The 20,498-nt window shown below is 38.1% G+C and overlaps 1 protein-coding gene across 2 annotated transcripts in view; it reads right to left on the bottom strand.

The window, feature by feature from the left end:
- Positions 1-20,498, bottom strand: part of PEX7 (peroxisomal biogenesis factor 7) — a 97,488-nt gene that overhangs the window by 44,485 nt on the left and 32,505 nt on the right. For both annotated transcript variants that reach the window (XM_034962929.3, XM_008953041.6), the window contains 3 exons: positions 10,950-11,056; positions 7,690-7,803; positions 5,438-5,493 (listed from right to left, as the gene is read on the bottom strand). In XM_034962929.3, coding sequence (XP_034818820.1) covers positions 5,438-5,493; positions 7,690-7,803; positions 10,950-11,056 — 277 coding nt within the window. The remainder of the gene's footprint in view (positions 1-5,437; positions 5,494-7,689; positions 7,804-10,949; positions 11,057-20,498) is intronic.

Here is a 20,498-nt window from a genome sequence, read left to right as displayed (position 1 = left end):
GTACCAAAACAGATATATAGACCAAAGGAAGAGAACGGAGGCCTCAGAAATAACGCCACACATCTACAACCATCTGCTCTTTGACAAACCTGACAAAAACAAGCAATGGGGGAAGGTTTCCCTATTTAATAAATGGTGTTGGAAAAACTGGTTAGCCATATGCAGAAAACTGAAACTGGACACCTTCCTTACACCTTATACAAAAATTAACTCAAGATGGATTAAAGACTTAAATGTAAACCCAAAACCATAAAAACCCTAGAAGAAAACCTAGGCAATACCATTCAGGACATAGGCATGGGCAAAGACTTCATGACTAAAGCACCAAAAGCAATGGCAACAAAAGCCAAAATTAACAAATGGGATCTAATTAAACTAAAGAGCTTCTGTACAGCAAAACAAACTATCATCAGAGTGAACAGGCAACCTACAGAATGGGAGAAAATTTTTGCTATCTATCCATCTCACAAGGGGCTAATATCCAGAATCAACAAGAAAAAAACAACCCCATCAAAAAGTGGGTGAAGGATATGAACAGTCACTTCTCAAAAGAAGATATTAATGTGGCCAACAAACATATGAAAAAAAGCTCATCATTACTGGTCATTAGAGAAATGCAAATCAAAACCACAATGAGATACCACCTCACAACAGTTAGAATGGTGATCATTAAAAAGTCAAGAAATAACAGATGCTAGAGAGGATATGGAGAAATACGAAGGCTTTTACACTGTTGGTGGGAGTGTAAATTAGTTCAACCATTGTGGAAGACAGTGTGGTGATTCCTCAAGGATCTAGAATCAGAAACACCATCTGACCCAGCAATCCCATTACTGGGTATATACCCAAAGGATTATAAATCATTCTACAATAAAGACACATGCACACATATGTTTATTGTAGCACTGTTCACAATAGCAAAGACTTGGAACCAACCCAAATGCCCATCAATGATAGACTGGATAAAGAAAATGTGGCACATGTACACCATGGAACACTATACAGCCATAAAAAATGATGAGTTCATGTCCTTTGCAGGGGCATGGATGAAGCTGGAAACATCATTCTCAGCAAACTAACACAGGAACAGAAAACCGAACACCGCGTGTTCTCACTCATAAGTGGGAGTTGAACAATGAGATCACATGGACACAGGGAGGGGAACATCACACATTGGGGCCTTTTGGGGGGTGGGGGACTAGAGGAGGGATAGCATTAGGAGAAATACCTAATGTAGATGACTGGCTGATGGGTGCACCAAACCACCATAGCACGTATATACCTATGTTAACAAACCTGCACGTTCTGCACATGCATCCTAGAACTTAAAGTATAATAAAAAAAATTTAATGGGCTGGGCGCAGTGGCTCACGCCTGTAATCCCAGCACTTTGGGAGGCCGAGGCGGGTGGATCACGAGGTCAGGAGATCAAGACCATCCTGGCTAACACGGTGAAACTCCGTCTCTACTAAAAATACAAAAAATTAGCCCAGCGTAGTGGCGGGCGCCTGTAGTCCCAGCTACTCGGGAGGCTGAGGCAGGAGAATGGTGTGAACCCGGGAGGCGGAGCTTGCAGTGAGCCGAGATTGTGCCACTGCACTCCAGCCTGGGCGACAGAGCCAGACTCTGTCTCAAAAAAAAAAAATTTAATGAAAGAATTGAAAATATGATAAAACAAAAAAAAAAGGTATGGGGAAAAGCATATCTGGAAAGTAAACACAGTATGAAAGCGAGGGCAATGATTCTGATATGAGACAAGGCATAACTGAAACAAAAAGCATTAACTGTGACAAAGAAGGATATTCTTTAATGCTAAAAGTCTCAATTCACCATAATATCTACATACCAGAAACACAGCATCTGTTTCTATAAAATCAAAACTACAAAAGATGCAGGGAGATATAGAAGCCTGCTAATGATAGGAGATTTTAACATACCACTCTCAGTAACATACCATTCTCAGACTAAGTGGACCAATAATAAGAAGGGATGCAGAAGGCCTAAACGACATAATCAATTTGTAAGCTTATGATTATATACTGAACTTTACAGCCTGAAAATGGAGACTATACATTCTTCTGAACTGCAAATGAAAACATTCACAAAGACTGATCATTTATTAGGTTCCACTTCCCCCAAATTTCAATATGTTCCATAAAACAAAATGACTAAAATAGTATTCTCTGATTTTAATGCAATAAAATAGAAATTATTAACAAATTTTTTTAAGTTAAAAGGCATTTTCATATGGAAACTAAATAATTTCCTATTATACAACTCTTGGAAGAAAAGGCAAGTATAAACAGAACTTACAAATGTTTTAAAATGATAATGAAAACATTATATATCAGAATCTATGGACTATAGTTTGAATAAAAACCAGAAAAAAATTTATAGCCTTAAACACTTTATTAACAAAATGAAAGAATAAAAATAAATTCCTATCTCAAGAAGCTGAAAAAAAGAACAACAAAAAGAAAGTACCAAAAAGGAAATAATAAAAATAAAAGCAGTGATTAATTTAAAAAAAAAAAAAGTTCTTTTTTTTTCTTTTTTGAGACAGAGTTTTGCTCTTGTTGCCCAGGCTGGAGTGCAATGGCACGATCTCGGCTCACTGCAACTTCTGCCACCTGGGTTCAAGCAATTCTCCTGCCTCAGCCTCCCCAGTAGCAGGGATTACAGGCATGTGCCACCACGCCCAGCTAATTTTGTATTTTTAGTAGAGACGGGGTTTCACCATGTTGGTCAGGCTGGTCTTGAACTCCTGACCTCAGGTGATCCACCCGCCTCAGCCTCCCAAAGTGCTGGGATTACACGCATGAGCTACTGCACCCAGCTGAAAAAAGTAGTTCTAATTGATAAATTAAAATTCTGCCTGCTGAAGAAAAATAACAAAATAAACATACCACTAGATATTCAAAGAACTTATTAAAGATACAAAATCAGAAATAACAAGAGTAAAACAACCAATGAAAGAGAAGAAATCCTACAACATTCCTTTATAGACTTTTTTTTTTTTTTGAGGCAAAGTCTCACTCTGTCACCCAGGCTGGAGTGCAGTGGTATGATTTTAGCTCACTGCAATCTCTGCCTCCTGGGTTCAAGCAATTCCACCTCAGCCTCCCAAGTAGCTGGGATTACAGGCACCTGCCATCATGCCTGGCTAATTTTTCTATTTTTAGTAGAGACAGGGTTTCACCATGTTGGCCAGGCTGGTCTCGAACCCTTAACCTCAGGTGATCTGCCCACCTTGGCCTCCCAAAGTGCTGGGAATACAGGCATGAGCCACTGTGTCCACCCACTTTACAGACACCTCTACGAATAAATTTGAAAACCTAAAAGCAAGGGACAATTTCCAAACTTGATCCCATTAGAGATACAAAGTTTAAACAGACTCACTTCCATGAAAGAAATGAAGTTATCAAGAAAGTACTCCACAAAAAGCACCATGCTCCACTAGTTTTGCAGAGCAATCCTACAAAGGATTCAAAGACCAAATAGCCTCAATGCTGTACAAGTTGTTCCAGAGCTTTGGAAACAAAGGAAAATTTCTTAATTCTTTTTATGAAGCAAGTAAAACACAGACACATTAAACAAAACGAAAAAAGAAAGAAAACTGCAACTAATATCACCTTTGAATATTGACACAAAAGTTTTAAATAAAATATTAGCAAACACAATTCAACACCATGGTGAGAAAATGATACACAAAGAACGTGAGAGACTTACTCCAGGAATGCAAGGTTGGTTCAATCCATTAATATAGTACATCATAGCCATATCTCTAAGAAGAAAAATCATGATTATCTCCATAAATGCTGGGGAAAAAAAGCCTTCAACAAAACTTAAGATCCATTCCTAATTTAAAAAACTCAAGAAAATAGGAATTCATGCATACTTTCTTAGTATGACAAACAAGTAAACATATATAATTTGCATTAAAGTCAGAATCTTATTTTTAATAGAGAAACACTAAAGGCGTTTGTACTCATATCAGGAATCAGACATTCTCTATAAACTATTTAGCACTGTATTAGTGGTATTTGTGGAGGGAATTTTCAGAAAAATCAATTAGAGGCATCAGAATTGGAAATGAAGGTGTAGAACCACCTTTATTTGTAGATGATAAGATCATACATCTGGAAAACCTTAATGAATCAATGATCTTTAGATGGCAGAGAAACAGGTACTCTCAAACATTGCTGCTGAGTATCAAAATTGGCATATTCCTTATGGATGGGAATTCGGTAATATCTAACAAAACTACATATGTTTACCTTTTAACTCAGCAATCCCACTTCTAGGAATACCAGACATTAATTCTCTAGTAACACAAAGCTATCATTCACTGTGGCACTGTTTATTTACAAAACATTGAAAACAAGCTAAATGTCCATAGATAGGAGGGTAGCCAAATAAACTATAGCACATCCACACAATGGTGTATTATGCAGAATGAGAATGATCTCTTTGATACAGAATGATTTCCAGGATATATTTTAGTGAAAATCCTGGAAACCTTTCTGAATATATCTTTATGTACATCTTGACTTTTGAAACCATGTCAATGTTTTGCCTAGACAAAATCAACAAGGATGGGAGGAAAACCCTAAAATTGAATACAAACAGAAACAAAGGAATCAAACCATGTTTCAAGTGAATAACATAACCACACTCTAACAGAGAAGAGGAGAATTAACCTAAGTAACTTCTGAATATAGTATTCAAACTAAAGACAAAAAAAACTCTAAGCAAGTGCTGAGCTCTAATTAGTAAGATTGTTTTTTTCAAAGGTATGGCTTTGCAATTCTGAACTACTTTCTAAGCATTACAGGGTTTAACACATAAGAAAATATATCGTGAATAAAATGGAAGTCAAGAGTTACAAATTTGGAAAGGGAAAATAAATCCTCTGTGGTATGGAACTGTAACTGGAAGTATAAATAGAGACCCACACCCACACACACTCTTATCTAGATATCCATGCACATATATACACATACATGTTCATATATCTACATTCACAAAAAATCATAGACTCATGTTCATTGTTTTTTCATCTAAGCAATCTTAGCCTTAAGACTCAGATAATTAGACCTGAAGAAATGCAATTTCCAAATTTCTATATCTAAATTTAGAATATATTGGCTATGCCATCTATAGTGTAGGAAAGTGTTACCATAGGAACATCTATTAGAAAAGATGGCTTTTAAACAGAATAGCCAGGCTAATATTTGAAGAGAAAAAATTTACTCATATATGTGACTGGATCACGAAAACAGGAAAAATATAATATTAATCCTAGTAAATATTTAAATGTACCCATCTCAGATTATTTTCATGTTAGTAAGAGTAATCATATTATCTCTTATAAAAGTTGCAAAGATGCAAATGTTACCTGGTATTTCACAATGAAATGTATTAAAAACCACTGTACCTTACAGTAAAATCATACGAGCAAGAGGCCAGCACAGAAGCATGAAATGGCGAAAACTACAAAAAAAAAAAAGAGAAAAAAACCCTTTTTGAAGTCAGCTGTGATTATAACACTGCTTTCTATGATCATTCCATAAACATTATAATAAATTTAAGTTGAGTCAGAGCTGTCACTTAAAATTATGCTTTTTCAAAGCATATATGCTATAATTTGAGGCAAAAATTTTCTGGCCTTATAAGTATCCATCTTCAGGAAAAATATTTTTACATTCTCCAAAGAAAATTATCCCTCAAGCTTTTTAGAACTTATTTAGAATAAAATATTCCCAAAATGTTGCTATTCTGGAAAAATTAAATACAATTTCATATTGGCTATCCAAAAATGATTCTTACAGGCCAGATGCAGCAGCTCACACCTGTAATCCCAGCACCTTGGGAGGCTGAGGAGGGCAGATCACCTCAGGTCAGGAGCTCGAGACCAGCCTGGCCAACATGGTGAAACCCCGCCTCTACTAAAAATACAAAAATTAGCTGGGCATGGTGGCACATATGCCTATAATCTCAGCTTCTCGGGAAGCTGAAGCAGGTGAATTGCTTTAACCCAGAAGGTGGAGGTTGCAGTGAGCCGAGATCATGCCACTGCACTCCAGCCCCGGCGACAGAGAGAGACTCTGGCTCAAAAAAAAAACAAAAGCAAACAAAGTAATAAACAAAAATGATTCTTACAAATATAAGGGATTTAAGTATATAATAGTACAAATATATAATTATATAATTTACCAATTTTACAAATATATGATTGCTATAATCACGTTATCAAAATAAACATGTAAATGTTAAATAAAAACACCTTTAAGATATTTTTACGTTATTTGTATATTACAGCTAATGGAAAATGATATCAAGGGTAAAAAGCAAGTTTAAAGACAAGTAACGTCTTCTAGATGAGTAAAAATGTACTTAATAAGTTGACCTTTGCAATTACATTTCTTCAGTGTTTGTCTTATCGCACTTTAATAGTTAAATACACATATATAACTACATTTGACCAGCACTTAGTTTGCAAAGTACTTTCACTACATTACCTTATTTCATTCTCATAATCACTCTAAAATATACATAGAGCATATTTTTCAACTGCTAAAACTTGTCCAATTAAACAAATTTTTATTAAAAAATAAAACAGAGCACTGTGTCTCCTATGTTGCATTGCAGCCAGAGAAACTTAAAATATTAACTTAACTAAAAACTTAGAATTTTTGGCCAGGCACAGTGACTCAGCCTGTAATCCCAGCACTGTGGAAGGCTAAGGCAGGCAGATCACTTGAGGTCAGGAGTTCAAGACCAGCCTGGCCAACACTGTGAAACCCTGTCTCTACTAAAAATACAAAAAAATTAGCCGGGCATGGTGGCGCACACCTGTAGTCCCAGCTACTCAGTAGGCTGTGGCAGGAGAACAGCTTGAACCCAGAAGGCAGAGGTTGCAGTGAGCTGAGATCGTGCCTGGGTGACAGGGCAAGACTCCATCTCAAAAAAAAGAAAAAAAAATTTAGAATTTTTTAAATAGTAGGAATAACATAATTATCTTATTAAAATAATCAATAAGGTACTTTTTTATCCTGAACGTAAAAAAAAAAAAAAAGGATGAAATTGGGAGATGTCACTTAATAAGATGTTTTCCACAGTCATTTAGCAGAACCTGCCTAAATATAAAAGCCAGGAAACCAACCTAAGTCATCTTATAACCCAGATAAATTTACTGGGACCATCATTAAAAATTTACCTCATCCTCTGCTGTTCACAGAGTAGAAAACTTTCTATATCCCAAACATCTGTGAAGAGTCATGTATGTTATCATGTTAGGAAAAAGAAAGAATTGACCATCTCTTTACATCTGTTTCAACAAAGTAGAGACTCTTGCTAATTAGAAACTTATAAAGAACATAATACTAACAGTGAATTACTATAGTTAAAAAAATATATTAAAGGAAATAACAGATTGGAGGTGAAAGAATGAGAAAAAGATTTTTATTTAACTTTAAGTATTGAATGTCTACATTGCCCAAATTCATTCAATCATTATTCAAATATTTTCGCCTAATTTTAGCTTTCACTACTAATTAATTGGGTAAGAAAAACACATATAAAAAAGAATTAGTAACTCCAATCCCTAAACCCAGAACACTTTTTAATATACACTTCATTGATTATATTTATATAATTTTATTCTACATATAAAAGATGAAAACTTACTTTCACCCTCCTAATAGCATAGGTATGACCAAGAAGTTCAAACACTGGTTGTCGTACATTCCTTAAGTCCCAGCCTCTCAAACTACAGTCAACCGCCCCGGTCACCAGCAAATTCTAAAAACAATTCAGAGAAACATAAACTGTGACATCTTTGCAATTAAACAGTATGCAGGCTTTCCTACTAGAAACAACATCTGCTTTCTGATAACTATTTAATATGAACCAAGGAGTCATTTTTGAGAAGTTGTATAACAAGTATAGACAGGAATCAACATAGACATTAATAGCAAAAAACTAATATGACTTGTGAGAAAAAGAACTCAATATGCTTTATGTACACGATGGAACACTACAGACAGCTGGAAAAGGCATAGTTCCAAACAGCATTGTGGATTTTCTAATTCAGCTTTAGAAGCGGCAGTAAATACATAGGGGATTAAAAATTTTATCTGACAAATGAGCCCAGCTTTCTCTTCAAAAGGTTTTCCCTGGAATTCCAGCACCTTGGGAGGCAAAGGTGGGAGGATCACTTGAGGCCAGGAACTTGAGACCAGCATGGACAATAAAGCAAGACCCTGTCTACCCCAAAAATTAGCCAGGCGTGGTAACACACACCTGTAATTTTAGCTACTTGAGAGGCTGAGTGAGGCAGGAGGATTGTGTGAGCCCAAGAGTCAGAGGCTACAGTGTGGTATGATCACCCCACTGTACCTCAGCCTGGATGACACAGCAAGACCCTGTCTCTAAAAAAAAAATAAAAATTTAAAAAAGGTTTTCAAGGCTGGGTGCAGTGGTTTACTCCTATAATCCCAGCACTTTGGGAGGCCAAGGCCGGTGGATCACTTGAGCCCAGGAGTTTGAGACCCGCCTGGGCAACAGTGAGACCTCGTCTCTAAAAAACAAACAAACAAAAAGAGTTTCAACATACTCTGAGGTTTTTCCAGGCATTAAAAGGCAAGAGGTCTGTTCATTTAGGCACATCTGAAAAAGCAAAGGCTATGAATTAAATTTTTCCATGTTCTCTAAATCTAAATTAATCATTGTTTCCAACTCTCTTGGACCAAAATTCTTAATATGATATCTAATCATATCCAAGAATGTAATCAAATAGTGGTGAGTCTCTTATCTATTCCGGCTTTACAAATTCTGCTATCTAGAGCCCCAAGTGAACCCAGAGGTCCTGGCTGAATAGGACAAGTGCTGGGTCCACACTCAGTCCACCCCACATAACTCAGAACAGCAATGGATTTAAGTTGGTGCAAAAGTAGTTGCAGTTTTTGCCATTGAAAGTAATGGCAAAAACTGCAACTACTCTTGCACCAACCTAACATTGTCTGACAATGTTGGGCTTTAGTTTAAGCTAATTTGAAGAAAAGTTTCAGTTATTAGAAAATAATTTTTGTAAATCACTCTCAAATGTCTATCAGCATCTTTCTTTAGAGTTCCCAAACATCTAACGTACAGGCCATAATTAATTTTCCAATATGAAACATTCATTTATGAGTTTGAAACTATAGTCATCAGCATTGAAATGTTTAGATTGAGTAATATCATTGTATATGTACTATATTTTAACTTATTTTACTTATTTTTATTTAAAGAACTCTGCCAATACAATGTTCTTTTAACTTTAATTAATTTAAAACTGGGAAAAAAACAAAGCATACATTTTACCTATTTGTCACGGTCAACAGACCACTTCAGGGACATAAATACAGTCATGCATCACTTAATGATGGGGATATGCTCTCAGAAATGTGGCATTAGGCAATTTCATCTTTGCGTGAACATCACAGAGTGTACTTACACAAACCTAGGTGGTACAGCCTACTACACACCCAGGCTAGATGAAACAGCCTATTGCTCCTAGGCTACATGCCTGTCCAGCATGTTACTGTACTGAATACTGTAGGCTACTGTAATACAATTGTAAGGATTTCTGTATCTAAACATAGAAAAGGTATAGTAAAAACATAGTATGGAAGATAAAAAATGGTAGTAGGGTCCTTACCATGAATGGAGCTTACAAAACTGGAAATTACTCTGGGTGAGTCAGTGAGTGAATGAGTAGTGAGTGAATGGAAAGGCCTAGAACATTACTGTACACTAAATTTATTTTTTATTTCCTTTCTTCAATAATAAATTAACCTTAGCTCACTGTAATTTTTTGCTTCATAAACTTTCTAATTTTTTTTAAGTTTTTTGTTGTTGTTGTTTTGAGATGGAGTCTTGCTCTGTTGCCAGGCTGGAGTGCAGAGGCGTGATCTTGGCTCACTGCAGCCTCTGCCTCCCAGTTCAAGCGATTCCCCTGCCTCAGCCTCCCGAGTAGCTGGGACTACAGGCGCCTGCCACCACGCCTGGCTTTTTTTACTTTTTGACTCTTCATAATAACAAAACTTAAAATATAAACACATTGTAGAGCTATACAAAAATATTTTCTTTCTTTATATCCTTATTTTATAAGCTTTTTTCTATTTAATTTTTTTTTTTTACTTTTTAAACTCTTTTTTTAAAAACTGAGACACACACATATTAGTTTAGGACTACACTGAGTCAGGATTATCAATATCACTGTCTTCTACCTTCACATCTTATCCTGCTGGAAGGTTTTCGGGGGCAATAGGAATTTTTCAGCTCCATTATATCTTACGGGCCCTGTCACATATGCAATCTGTCACTGGCTGAAATGTTGTTATGCAGTGCATGACTGTAGTATATTAACACATACTTAATCCATTTCTATCTCTGATTCATACGCTCATGTGGTTAACTGAAGCTTTAAAAAAGTTGCACATGGACACTTATCTTACAGAGGCATGAAAATTGTTAGGCTTAAAAAGGAAGATGAAACAGAAAAATTTAAAAACTGATGGACTGTCAAATTAAAAATCAAATTACAATAGTTCAACAGCCTGACTAGCAAAGTGAGAAAGAAATAAAAGCAAAAGATGATACAAAATTGCAGGGTTAAGAGCAATAAAGAAAAAAATTACATAAGGCAGCTTCCCAAAACAAACAAGTAAGGCTGTACTGTTGAACTTTGAGAATTTCTGTTTCTTATTTTGCCCGTTTCATGAGCACTTAAATCCAATTAATGCTAATGCAGGTCAGTCACAATCATTAATTAGAAAGGAAAGGGACAGAATTTAACTTAATGGTCCAGGAACACCACCAAAGTCCACATAAACAAAGACAAATAAAATTCAGAACATTTTAACATTAGGAAGGACAGCAGCATAGGATAGAGCCATACACTATACCTCACTGTATTTACACCAGTCACAACTCAAGATTTCTGCCTGATGTGCAGGAATCACGATTCTTACTCCTGCTGCCTTCACATCCCATATTCTCAGAGTCTGATCACCTAGTAAAAAGGAAGACTTGATCATTTCCCATCACACCACTTGAATGTGCAGTGACATAATGTGTTCATAATAATAAGTCAAGTAAAAATACACTGCTTTCAGTGTTAGGATATTGCCACCTTTAGACTTATTTTTTAAACCATAATAATGTATAGGAACTATTCAAATGAAGGAATACAAAAAGTGACATTGCACCATGATAATGCTATTAGGAGGAAAATTTGAATCTCACGCTGAGATAAACACAGTATTGACTAAACACACAGCTGGTGTGTGTTCAAGGCAGGAAAGGCCCTGAAAATTCTCGTGTTAGGAAATAAAGTGATCACTCTGTACCAGTGTATTGTACTAGAAACCAACAATAGAGTAACAATTTTACTGCTAAAGGCGGGCAAAGTCTACCAAGCCAAAATGGAGAATTTTTTACTTTTCATTGTCAAGTATACTATATTTTAATGGGCCAGCTATAAGTGTATTTTTCTCCTCAAAAAAAAAAGCTAAAAAAATTTATTTATTTATTTTTATGTATTTATTTATTTATTTCGAGACAGAGTCTCACTCTGTCACCAGGCTGGAGTGCAGTGGCACGATATCGGCTCACTGTAATCTCCGCCTCCCAGGTTCCAGTGATTCTCCTGCCTCAGCCTCCCGAGTAGCCAGGACTACAGGTGCGCACCACCACGCCCAGCTAATTTTTGTATTTTTAGTAGAGACGGGGTTTCGCCATGTTGGCCAGGATGATCTCGATTGCCTGACCTCATGATCCACCCGCCTCAGCCTCCCAAAGTGTTGGGATTACAGGCGTGAGCCGCAGCGCCCGGCCTATTTATTTATTTTGATATTTTTTTGAGACAGAGTCTTGCTCTATTGCCCAGGCTGGAGTGCAGAGGCACGGTCTCAGCTCATTGCAACTTCCACCTCCTAGGTTCAAGCAATTCTCATGCTTCAGCTCCCCAAGTAGCTGGGATTACAGATGTGTGCTACCACGCCCAGCTAATTTTTGTATTTTTAGTAGAGATGGAGTTTTAGCCAGGCATGGTGGCTCACGCCTGTAATCCCTACCCTTCGGGAGGCCAAGGTGGGCAGATCACCTGTGGTCAGGAGTCTGAGACCAGCCTGGCCAACATGATGAAACCCTATCTCTACTAAACAAAAAATTAGTTGGGCGTGGTGGTGGCGGGTGCCTGTAATCTCAGCTACTGGGGAAGCTAAGGCAGAAGAATCACTTGAACCTGGGAGGCAGAGGTTGCAGTGAGCCGAGATTGTGCCACTGCACTCCAACCCAGACAACAAGAGTGAAATTCTATCTCAAAAAAAAAAAAAAGAGTGAGAGAGATGGGGTTTCACCATGTTGGCCAGGCTAGTCTCGAATTTCTGACCTCAGGCAATCTTCCCACCTCGGCCTCCCAAAGTACTGGGATTACAGGTGTGAGCCACCATGCCTGACCAACAAGCTAAAAACATTTAAAGATTACACTTTGCATTATTACAAAAACAGTTTGCATTACTTAACTGCACAGACACCCAATTAAATGTTTTACATGTTGTTTGCCTCCAGTTTTTCTAAACTATGAGGAAACAAAAGATGAGAAGATGAATAAAATCCAGAATATATATACCTACCTCAAAAGTAAAATATAAACAACTGATGATGGGAGAAAACCAGTTCCATGTAATGAAAAGCATGTAGTTTCTGGCATGATAGCAGGTGGGGTCTTGAATGCCATTTTGTGGTTATAGGATACATACCCTGCATAGGATACGTAATATCTCTGAGACTGATTCATTCTAAAGGAGACATAGAATGCCCAACATGCAGCGCTGTCTAAGAATTTCATCATGTTTCTGTAAAGCACCTAGCATGGTCTCTAACACATACTAGAAACTGCCAAATACAGCATATAAAAATGCTAAATTTTTAAAGTATCTTTTACTTATCTACATATATTTTCCTATATTCCCAATTCTAAATCATATATTGTTAAGCTAAATTTAGCTATCCTAGGCAATTTTTTCCTGGCTTCTTCGGAAGTTGCTTAAGAAAGATAAGAAATGTGTTGGCAGTAATGAAATGCAGAGGTTAAGAACAGGGCCTTTGGAGTTCCTGAGCTTGGTTCTAATCCAGCTCAATCATTTGGTGGCCACTGATGCTTAATCAACTTATTTCGCTGATCTTCAGTTTCCTACCTACAATAAAATAACTGCCTTGTAAGGCTGAAATGAGACAAGGTAGTAGCATGAGTACGGTGCCAGATATGCATAGATATGCAGTAAGCTCTCAATACGTGTGTTTTTTTTTTAATGAGAAAAAATACCCATGATTAGAAGTTATTTATGTCCCCCCAATAATAACAACATGAATAACAGTTAATATTTATTGAGTGCTTCCAATGTGCCACATACTGTTCTAAGCATTTTATACATATTTTTTCTAAAAACATCACAACTACATAAAGTAGGAATTTGGAGATATAAAAGTAATTGTATAGTACTATACAAATGAGGAATATAGTACTATACAAATGCAGCATATAAAGATGAAATAACTCACCCAGGATAGTAAGCAACAGAACCAGGACCTGGAACCAGAACCCAAGGAGTCTGGGTCCCCAGCATGCGCACTTTACAGCTTTACAACTACACTGCGCTGCTGCCTCCTTGTGTTGCTGGAGGACAAATGCCATACAATCAATGTTGGCTAATTCTGGAGGAATTATTTTAATTCTTTTAATTTCCAGGCTGGAGTGCAGTGATGCGATCTCGGCTCACTGCAACCTCCACCTCCCAGACTCAAGCAATCCTCCCACGTCAGCCTCCCAAGTAGGTGGGACTACAAGCGCACACCACCATGCCCCCGCTAATTTTTCTATTTTTGGCAGAGACGGGGTTTTGCCATGTTGTCCAGGCTGGTCTCCAGCTCCCGAGCTCAAGCAATCCACCTGCCTCAGCCTCCCAAAGTGCGGGGATTACAGGTGTCAGCCACTGCATCCAGCCCTGTATTACTTTTTCTATAAATCGGAGAAAAATTTCTATTATATTTTCAATACCACTTCCCATCCTCCCTGCCCAGAGGCCACAACAGTCATGAATTTGGTCCGCAGCCCTTTAGTTTGCATTTTGGTAATACTTTTAATTACATTTTTATGGATCCATAAATATGCACTACTACTGCTTTGTATGTAGGATTTTTTTTCCTTTTTTGATTTAAAAATACTGTCCTGCTACATTAAAAAAAGGTTGAAAACCACTTTGATAGATGAGAGTAACAAACACTTTTGGACGTAGCTAAGGATGGTACCTCCGTCCATAGCACCTCATTCCTTGCTCAGACCACAGCTGACAGGCCAAATGGGGGTACTTGGGATTTTTCTGAACTACAACTGAAAAATAATGTCAGTCCCTCTTCTATGGCAGAACTGACAAGTTATAAAATTCAGGACCCACTAGTGACAACATATCTCATTGTGAAAAATGAATGATAAGTTTGAAAGTACCAAAAGGAAATTGTTCAGAATTGGTACAGGTTAGAGCTTCAAATAACTCCAACGGCCCTCATTATAATCACTGTCTGTGGTCTAGCCACCAGTCAGTAGAATCTGCTTCTAGAATTCCAAATAGCTTTGATGAAATGATCTCTCATGACTTTCTCCAGCCTTCAGTGTATAATGCAGGGTGACGTGGATGTCTAGTGTTTGGCCTGCCCAGAAATACCCTTTTTCTAGGAACAGCATGTCCTTTTCTCACCAAGTGATTCTATAAAGACTTACACCTCAACACAATTGACTGACCAAAGGCAGGTCCAGGCAAGACCAACCACAGTACCTCATTCCCTGCTTGGACTACAGCTGAAAGGTCAAAGGCAGGTACTTGGGATTTTTCTGAACTATAACTGAAAAAATAATGTCTGTCCTCTTATGGTAGCATTTACGACTTATAAAATTCAGGAGGCCGGGCATGATGGTTTACACCTGTAATCCCAGCACTTTAAGGGGCTAAGGCAGGAGGATCACTTGAGCCCAGGAGTTCGAGATCAGCCTGAGCAACATAGTGAGATTCCAGCTCTACAAAAAATTTAAAAATTAGCCAGGCATGGTGGCACACACCTGTAGTCCCAGCTACTCCGGAGGTTGAGGTAGGAGAACTGCTTGAGTCCGGGAGGTCAAGGCTGCAGTGAGCCATGATCGCACCACTGTACTCCACCCTGGGTGACAGAACAAGACCCTGTCTCAAAAACGTAAAAATATGGCCAGGCACAGTGGCTCATGCCTGTCATCCAGCACTTTGGGAGGCTAAGGCAGGTGGATCACTTGAGGCCAGGCGTTTGAGACCAGCCTGGCCAACATGGCAAAACCCTGTCTCTACTAAAAATACAAAATAAATAAATAAATTAGCCAGGCATGGTGGCACACGCCTGTAATCCCAGCTACTCAAGACGCTGGGGCATAAGAATTACTTGAACCCCAGAGGTGGAGGTTGCAGTGAGCTGAGATCACGCCCCTTAACTCCAGCCTGGGCAATGGAGCGAGATTCTGTCTCAAAAAAAAAAAAACTATATATATATATATATATCATATATATGATATATATGATATATATTATATATATAATATATGTTATATATAATATATTTTTATATATAAATATATTATATATGTTATATATATTTATATATTATATATAAATATATTATATATTATATATTATATATAAATATATTATATATAATATATTTATATATTATATATAAATATATTATATATAAATACAGAAAAAAATATATATATAGCTTTGATGAAATGATCTCTCATGACCTTCTCCAGCCTTCAGTGTATAATGCAGCGTGACATCCATGTCACGCTGCATTATACACTGAATATATATATATAAACACAGTGAATTTATATATATTTATACATATATAAATTCAGGAGCCACTAGTGGCCATGTGTCTCACTGTGTGGAGAAAGCCAGTCTGCAGAGTCAAGTCAACAAGTAGAGAAAAGTCCAGATGAGAAACAGAATGTGTCCTGAGGCCTTTCAAACAGCCCTTCCCTTTCTGGAGTATGCTTTTTAACAAATTTCACAAAGATCTAACATAGTCCCAGTTCTATCACTTGCAGGCAAAGGAAATCACTCTTTATCATAAGGGAGCGAAGGGTATTCTCCTAAAGCGTCAGTCTCCTGAAACTAGCTCCAAAGAAAACCATTTGATTAAGCTCGAGGCTTCCATTAAAACATACAAAATGCCTAAATAATATATACTAACTTTCAGGAATTTATATCTAATACTAGGTTAAAAGTATAAATTCTGCTATAGCTATAGCATTGTCTCAAGATCATTGAGCTTGGGTTCACCCTAAGAAGATATGAGTATGTGAACTGACTTAAAGTACCAAAACAGGTCAGGCATGGTGGCTCACACTTGTAATCCTAGCACTTTGGAAGGTCAAGGCAGGCAGGTCGTTTGAGTTTAAGAGTTCCAGACCAGCCTGGGCAACCGTTAAATCCTGTCTCTACAGAAAATACAAAAATTAGTCGGGCTTGGTAGCATGCACCTGTAGTCCCAGCTACTCAGGAGGCTGAGGTGGGAGGACTGCTTGAGCCTAGGAGGCAGAGGCTACAATGAGCCGAGACTGTGCCGCTGCACTCCAGCCTGGGTGATAGAGCCAGACTCTGTCTCAAAAAATAAAAATAAAAAAATTTAAAAGTACCAAAACATTACAATGAATGCAGACTAGGAGATTAAGAACTGTTATTGTAGGAATAACATGGATGAGTCTCACAAGACATAATGTTGCATGAAAAAAACCAGTAACAAAGGTATGAAAATGGGCAACATTAATCCATGTTATTGGAAGGCCACACAGTGGTCACCTGGGGTGGGACGTGGTGAGAAGCGACTATAAGGATGGGAGGAGGCCCTCTGGGAACATTCTGTTTCTTCAGCTGGGTGCCAGTTACAAGGATGTGTTCATTGTGAGAATTCACCAAATTGTATACTAAGATTATGCACTGTTCAATATGTGTATTATACTTCAATAAAAGATTAAAAAACACAATAACAAAGGTTGGGAGGTTTTGTTCCACACCACCACTTTCTTTTTTTTTTTAATTATACTTTAAGTTTTAGGGTACATGTGCACAACGTGCAGGTTTGTTACATATGTATACATGTGCCATGTTGGTGTGCTGCACCCATTAACTCGTCATTTAACATTAGGTATATCTCCTAATGCTATCCCTCCCCACTTCCCCCACCCCACAACAGGCCCCGGTGTGTGATGTTCCCCTTCCTGTGTCCATGTGTTCTCATTGTTCAATTCACACCACCACTTTCATGCAATATTAAAAAAAAAAAAAAAAAAAGAGCCATGGCTTGAGCTGTCCTCTCTTGCAGTTAATTTAATGGGCACAAAAATGTGAAGACTGCTGGGCAGGAGCTGAGAATTCCACTTCCTTGACAGCAACTCCTGATGTAACCATTTGGCACTTCATCCTCGCCATTTTGTCTTCCAGGTAGGAAGGAGACCTAATGACCAAATGGTACAATGACTCATTCAGCTCTTTCAGCTGCCAGGACTTCTGTATTTATGTTGTTTTTTCAATTGAATTTTCTAGACAACTGGCCTTTCATTGACAGGCAGACATTTATCAGGGCCCTGTGATGGTGCCATAGACTCACCTGAATTGCCAGCTTCTCTTATCAATTGCAGATCTGCCACTGACAGAACCAGTGAATCTTTTTTTTCTTTTTTTTTTTTCTGAGACAGAGTCTAACTCTGTCACCCAGGCTGGAGTGTAGTGGCTCACTGCAACCTCTGCCTCCAGGGTTCAAGCGATTCTCCTGCCTCAGCCTCCCAGTAGCTGGAATTACAGGCACCCGCCATCCATCATGCCTGGCTAACTTTTTTGAGTTTTTAGTAGAGATGGGGTCTCACCATGTTGGTCAGACTGGTCTCAAACTCCTGACCTCAAGTGATCCGCTCACCTTGGCCTCCCAAAGTGCTGGGATTACAGATGTGAGCCACTGTGCCTGGCCAGAACCAGTGAATTTAAATGTACAATATGGGCGAGGAAGTGCTGGCTGTTACTATGTCTAATTTCAAATTGCAGCAGGTACGAGGAAGTTGCATAAGGAGAATGAGTGTAAACATAAGAGTCTAAAACTGGGAAGTGAACTGAGTAGCAAAAGGGTACTTTGGGGCCAATATAACTTAACCGAAACGCCTTGTGCCTCTCAGATGTAATATGACTTTTTCTTACAGTAGAACGAGGTTTGCTTTAACTACTGGATCCCACACATTCAGGCATGGTTATGACTTACGCAACTAGATGGAGTCTGTGACAGCAATAATTTAGTTTTCATGATTCCAAAGATAGTTTACTTCATATTAATCCTCTTCATAAAAAGAGCTCAAATATTCTTCCCTTCTATCTCATATAATTTAGAAATATGATGTCTGTACTAACACAACTATCATGAATTAGGCAAAATGCAATGTCTTTAGGCAACTCTGCTATGGAAGGTAAATCTAGATCTACTGGTAGTTCTCTAAAAACTTCCCCCATTTTGGCCTGTCTTAGCTTAGCTAATGGTAACTAATTTGATGCTAGATTTACAAAACTATACAACTTTGAAGATGACTAAATTCTTGGAGCAAACTAAATGCTACGTTCTCATATATTATCTTAAAATATAAATTGTTGTAATCTGTTGAAAGATATACTTAACTACATGTGTGCAACAGGATTAGACATAAAAATACATCTTGACTGCCTATCACATAAGCTTCCACTATGAAAAACAAGTATTTTACAACTATGGGTTCCACACTACAAACTTTGCAGTTGGGATTACTTTATGCAAAGATTATGTTATGTTTTATAATAAGCACTCGTCCGTAAGCAAGAAGACAAAGCAAGAGAATTAATAAAGATAAACTCACTAGCAAAACTGAGAAAAAACTAAGCAGTTCTCCAACTAAAGCAACCACTTCTCTGAATTCAGCACTGAAACCATTCTGTAGATTTTTTTTAAAGAGTTGAGTATATTCCTTTGAAAACAGACATGCAATTCCCATTACCTCAAATAGAACTAAGCTGTCAATTTGGCATCTCAAACACAGCTATTCCATAGACTAGTACAGTGCTTCCCAAATTGGGCTGCTCACTAGATTCAGCTGGGATTTAAAAATATATCTCCCAGGGGTATTCTGTCTTTTTATTCAGCAAGACTTAAGGGGAAGCCCACAATTCTGCTGCTGTTTTTTAATGCTCTCCCAATGGTTCTGATGATTAGCCAGATTCTAGAATCACTGGACTAGTATGTTACTATACAACCATGCATTCCAGCGTCTACCTAGAGCAAATTACCCTAGAGCTCCAAGAGTTTTAGCTCTTAGATAAGCACTAACTGTCCACTGTTACAGCACATATACACTGCAAAGGCCATTCTGATGGTCCTCAAATATGCTCTGTTCTCTCCATGTTCCAACTGTTGCTTCCCACTTCCCATTTCCTCTTACTTGTTCATAAGGCAGCAGCTTAGACTATTTCTTCAGGGAAGTGACCTGACCAGCCAACCCTGACAAGCTCAGGAATCCATTTATACATTTCCACAGAATTCTGGGCACACGTGTTAATAATAACAGGTAATACTTAAGGTCGGGTGCAGTGGCTCATGCCTGTAATCCCAGCACATTGGGAGGCTGAAGGCAGGAGGACTGCTTGAGCCCAGGAGTTCTAGACCAGCCTGGGCAACACGGTGAAACCCTGTCTCTACCAAAAATACAAAAATTAGCTGGGTGGTGGCACACGCCTGTGGCCCCAGCTAGTAGGCTGAGGTGGGAGGATTGTTTGAGCCCAGGAGGCAGAGGTTTCAGTGAGCTGAGATGGCACCACTGCATTCCAGCCTGGGCAACAGAGCCAGACCCTGTCTCAAAAAAAAAAAAAAAAAAAAAAAAAAAAGAGGTAATGCTTACAGAGCTTTTACTCTGCCAGTCACTGTTCTAACTAAGCCCTTTATGCACATTAGCCGCTTAATCCTCCTCAAAACTCCATGATGTGGATACTATTATCACCCTGATTTTAGAAATGAGGAATGAGGAGACAGAGGTTTAAATGGCATGACCAAAGAAAGTCTCCTAACAGCAGGAAAGTAGAACTTGATCTGAAGCAGTCCAGCTCCAGAATCCTTGTTCCTGACCACTGTGCTATATTACCTCTCCTTAAAGAACTTCACAGTCTTCAGCACTAGCTGCTTCTAGATTTTGTCTTAGCATTCCTCTTTCCTACTGGACTATATGCTCTAAGAGGGCAGGAACTACATCTGTTGTCTTCCTCACTGAATCTCCAGTAAATGATGGACATTCAATAAATATCTGACTGACTCACTAGCAGCGTCCTTCCCAACAATCTAAATGAACTCAGATATGTTTTAAA

Source organism: Pan paniscus, chromosome 5, assembly GCF_029289425.2.
Source record: "Pan paniscus chromosome 5, NHGRI_mPanPan1-v2.0_pri, whole genome shotgun sequence".
NCBI lineage: Eukaryota > Metazoa > Chordata > Mammalia > Primates > Hominidae > Pan > Pan paniscus.
The sequence above is the reverse complement of the archived record's forward strand: the minus strand, read 5'-3'. Positions and strand labels throughout refer to the sequence as shown.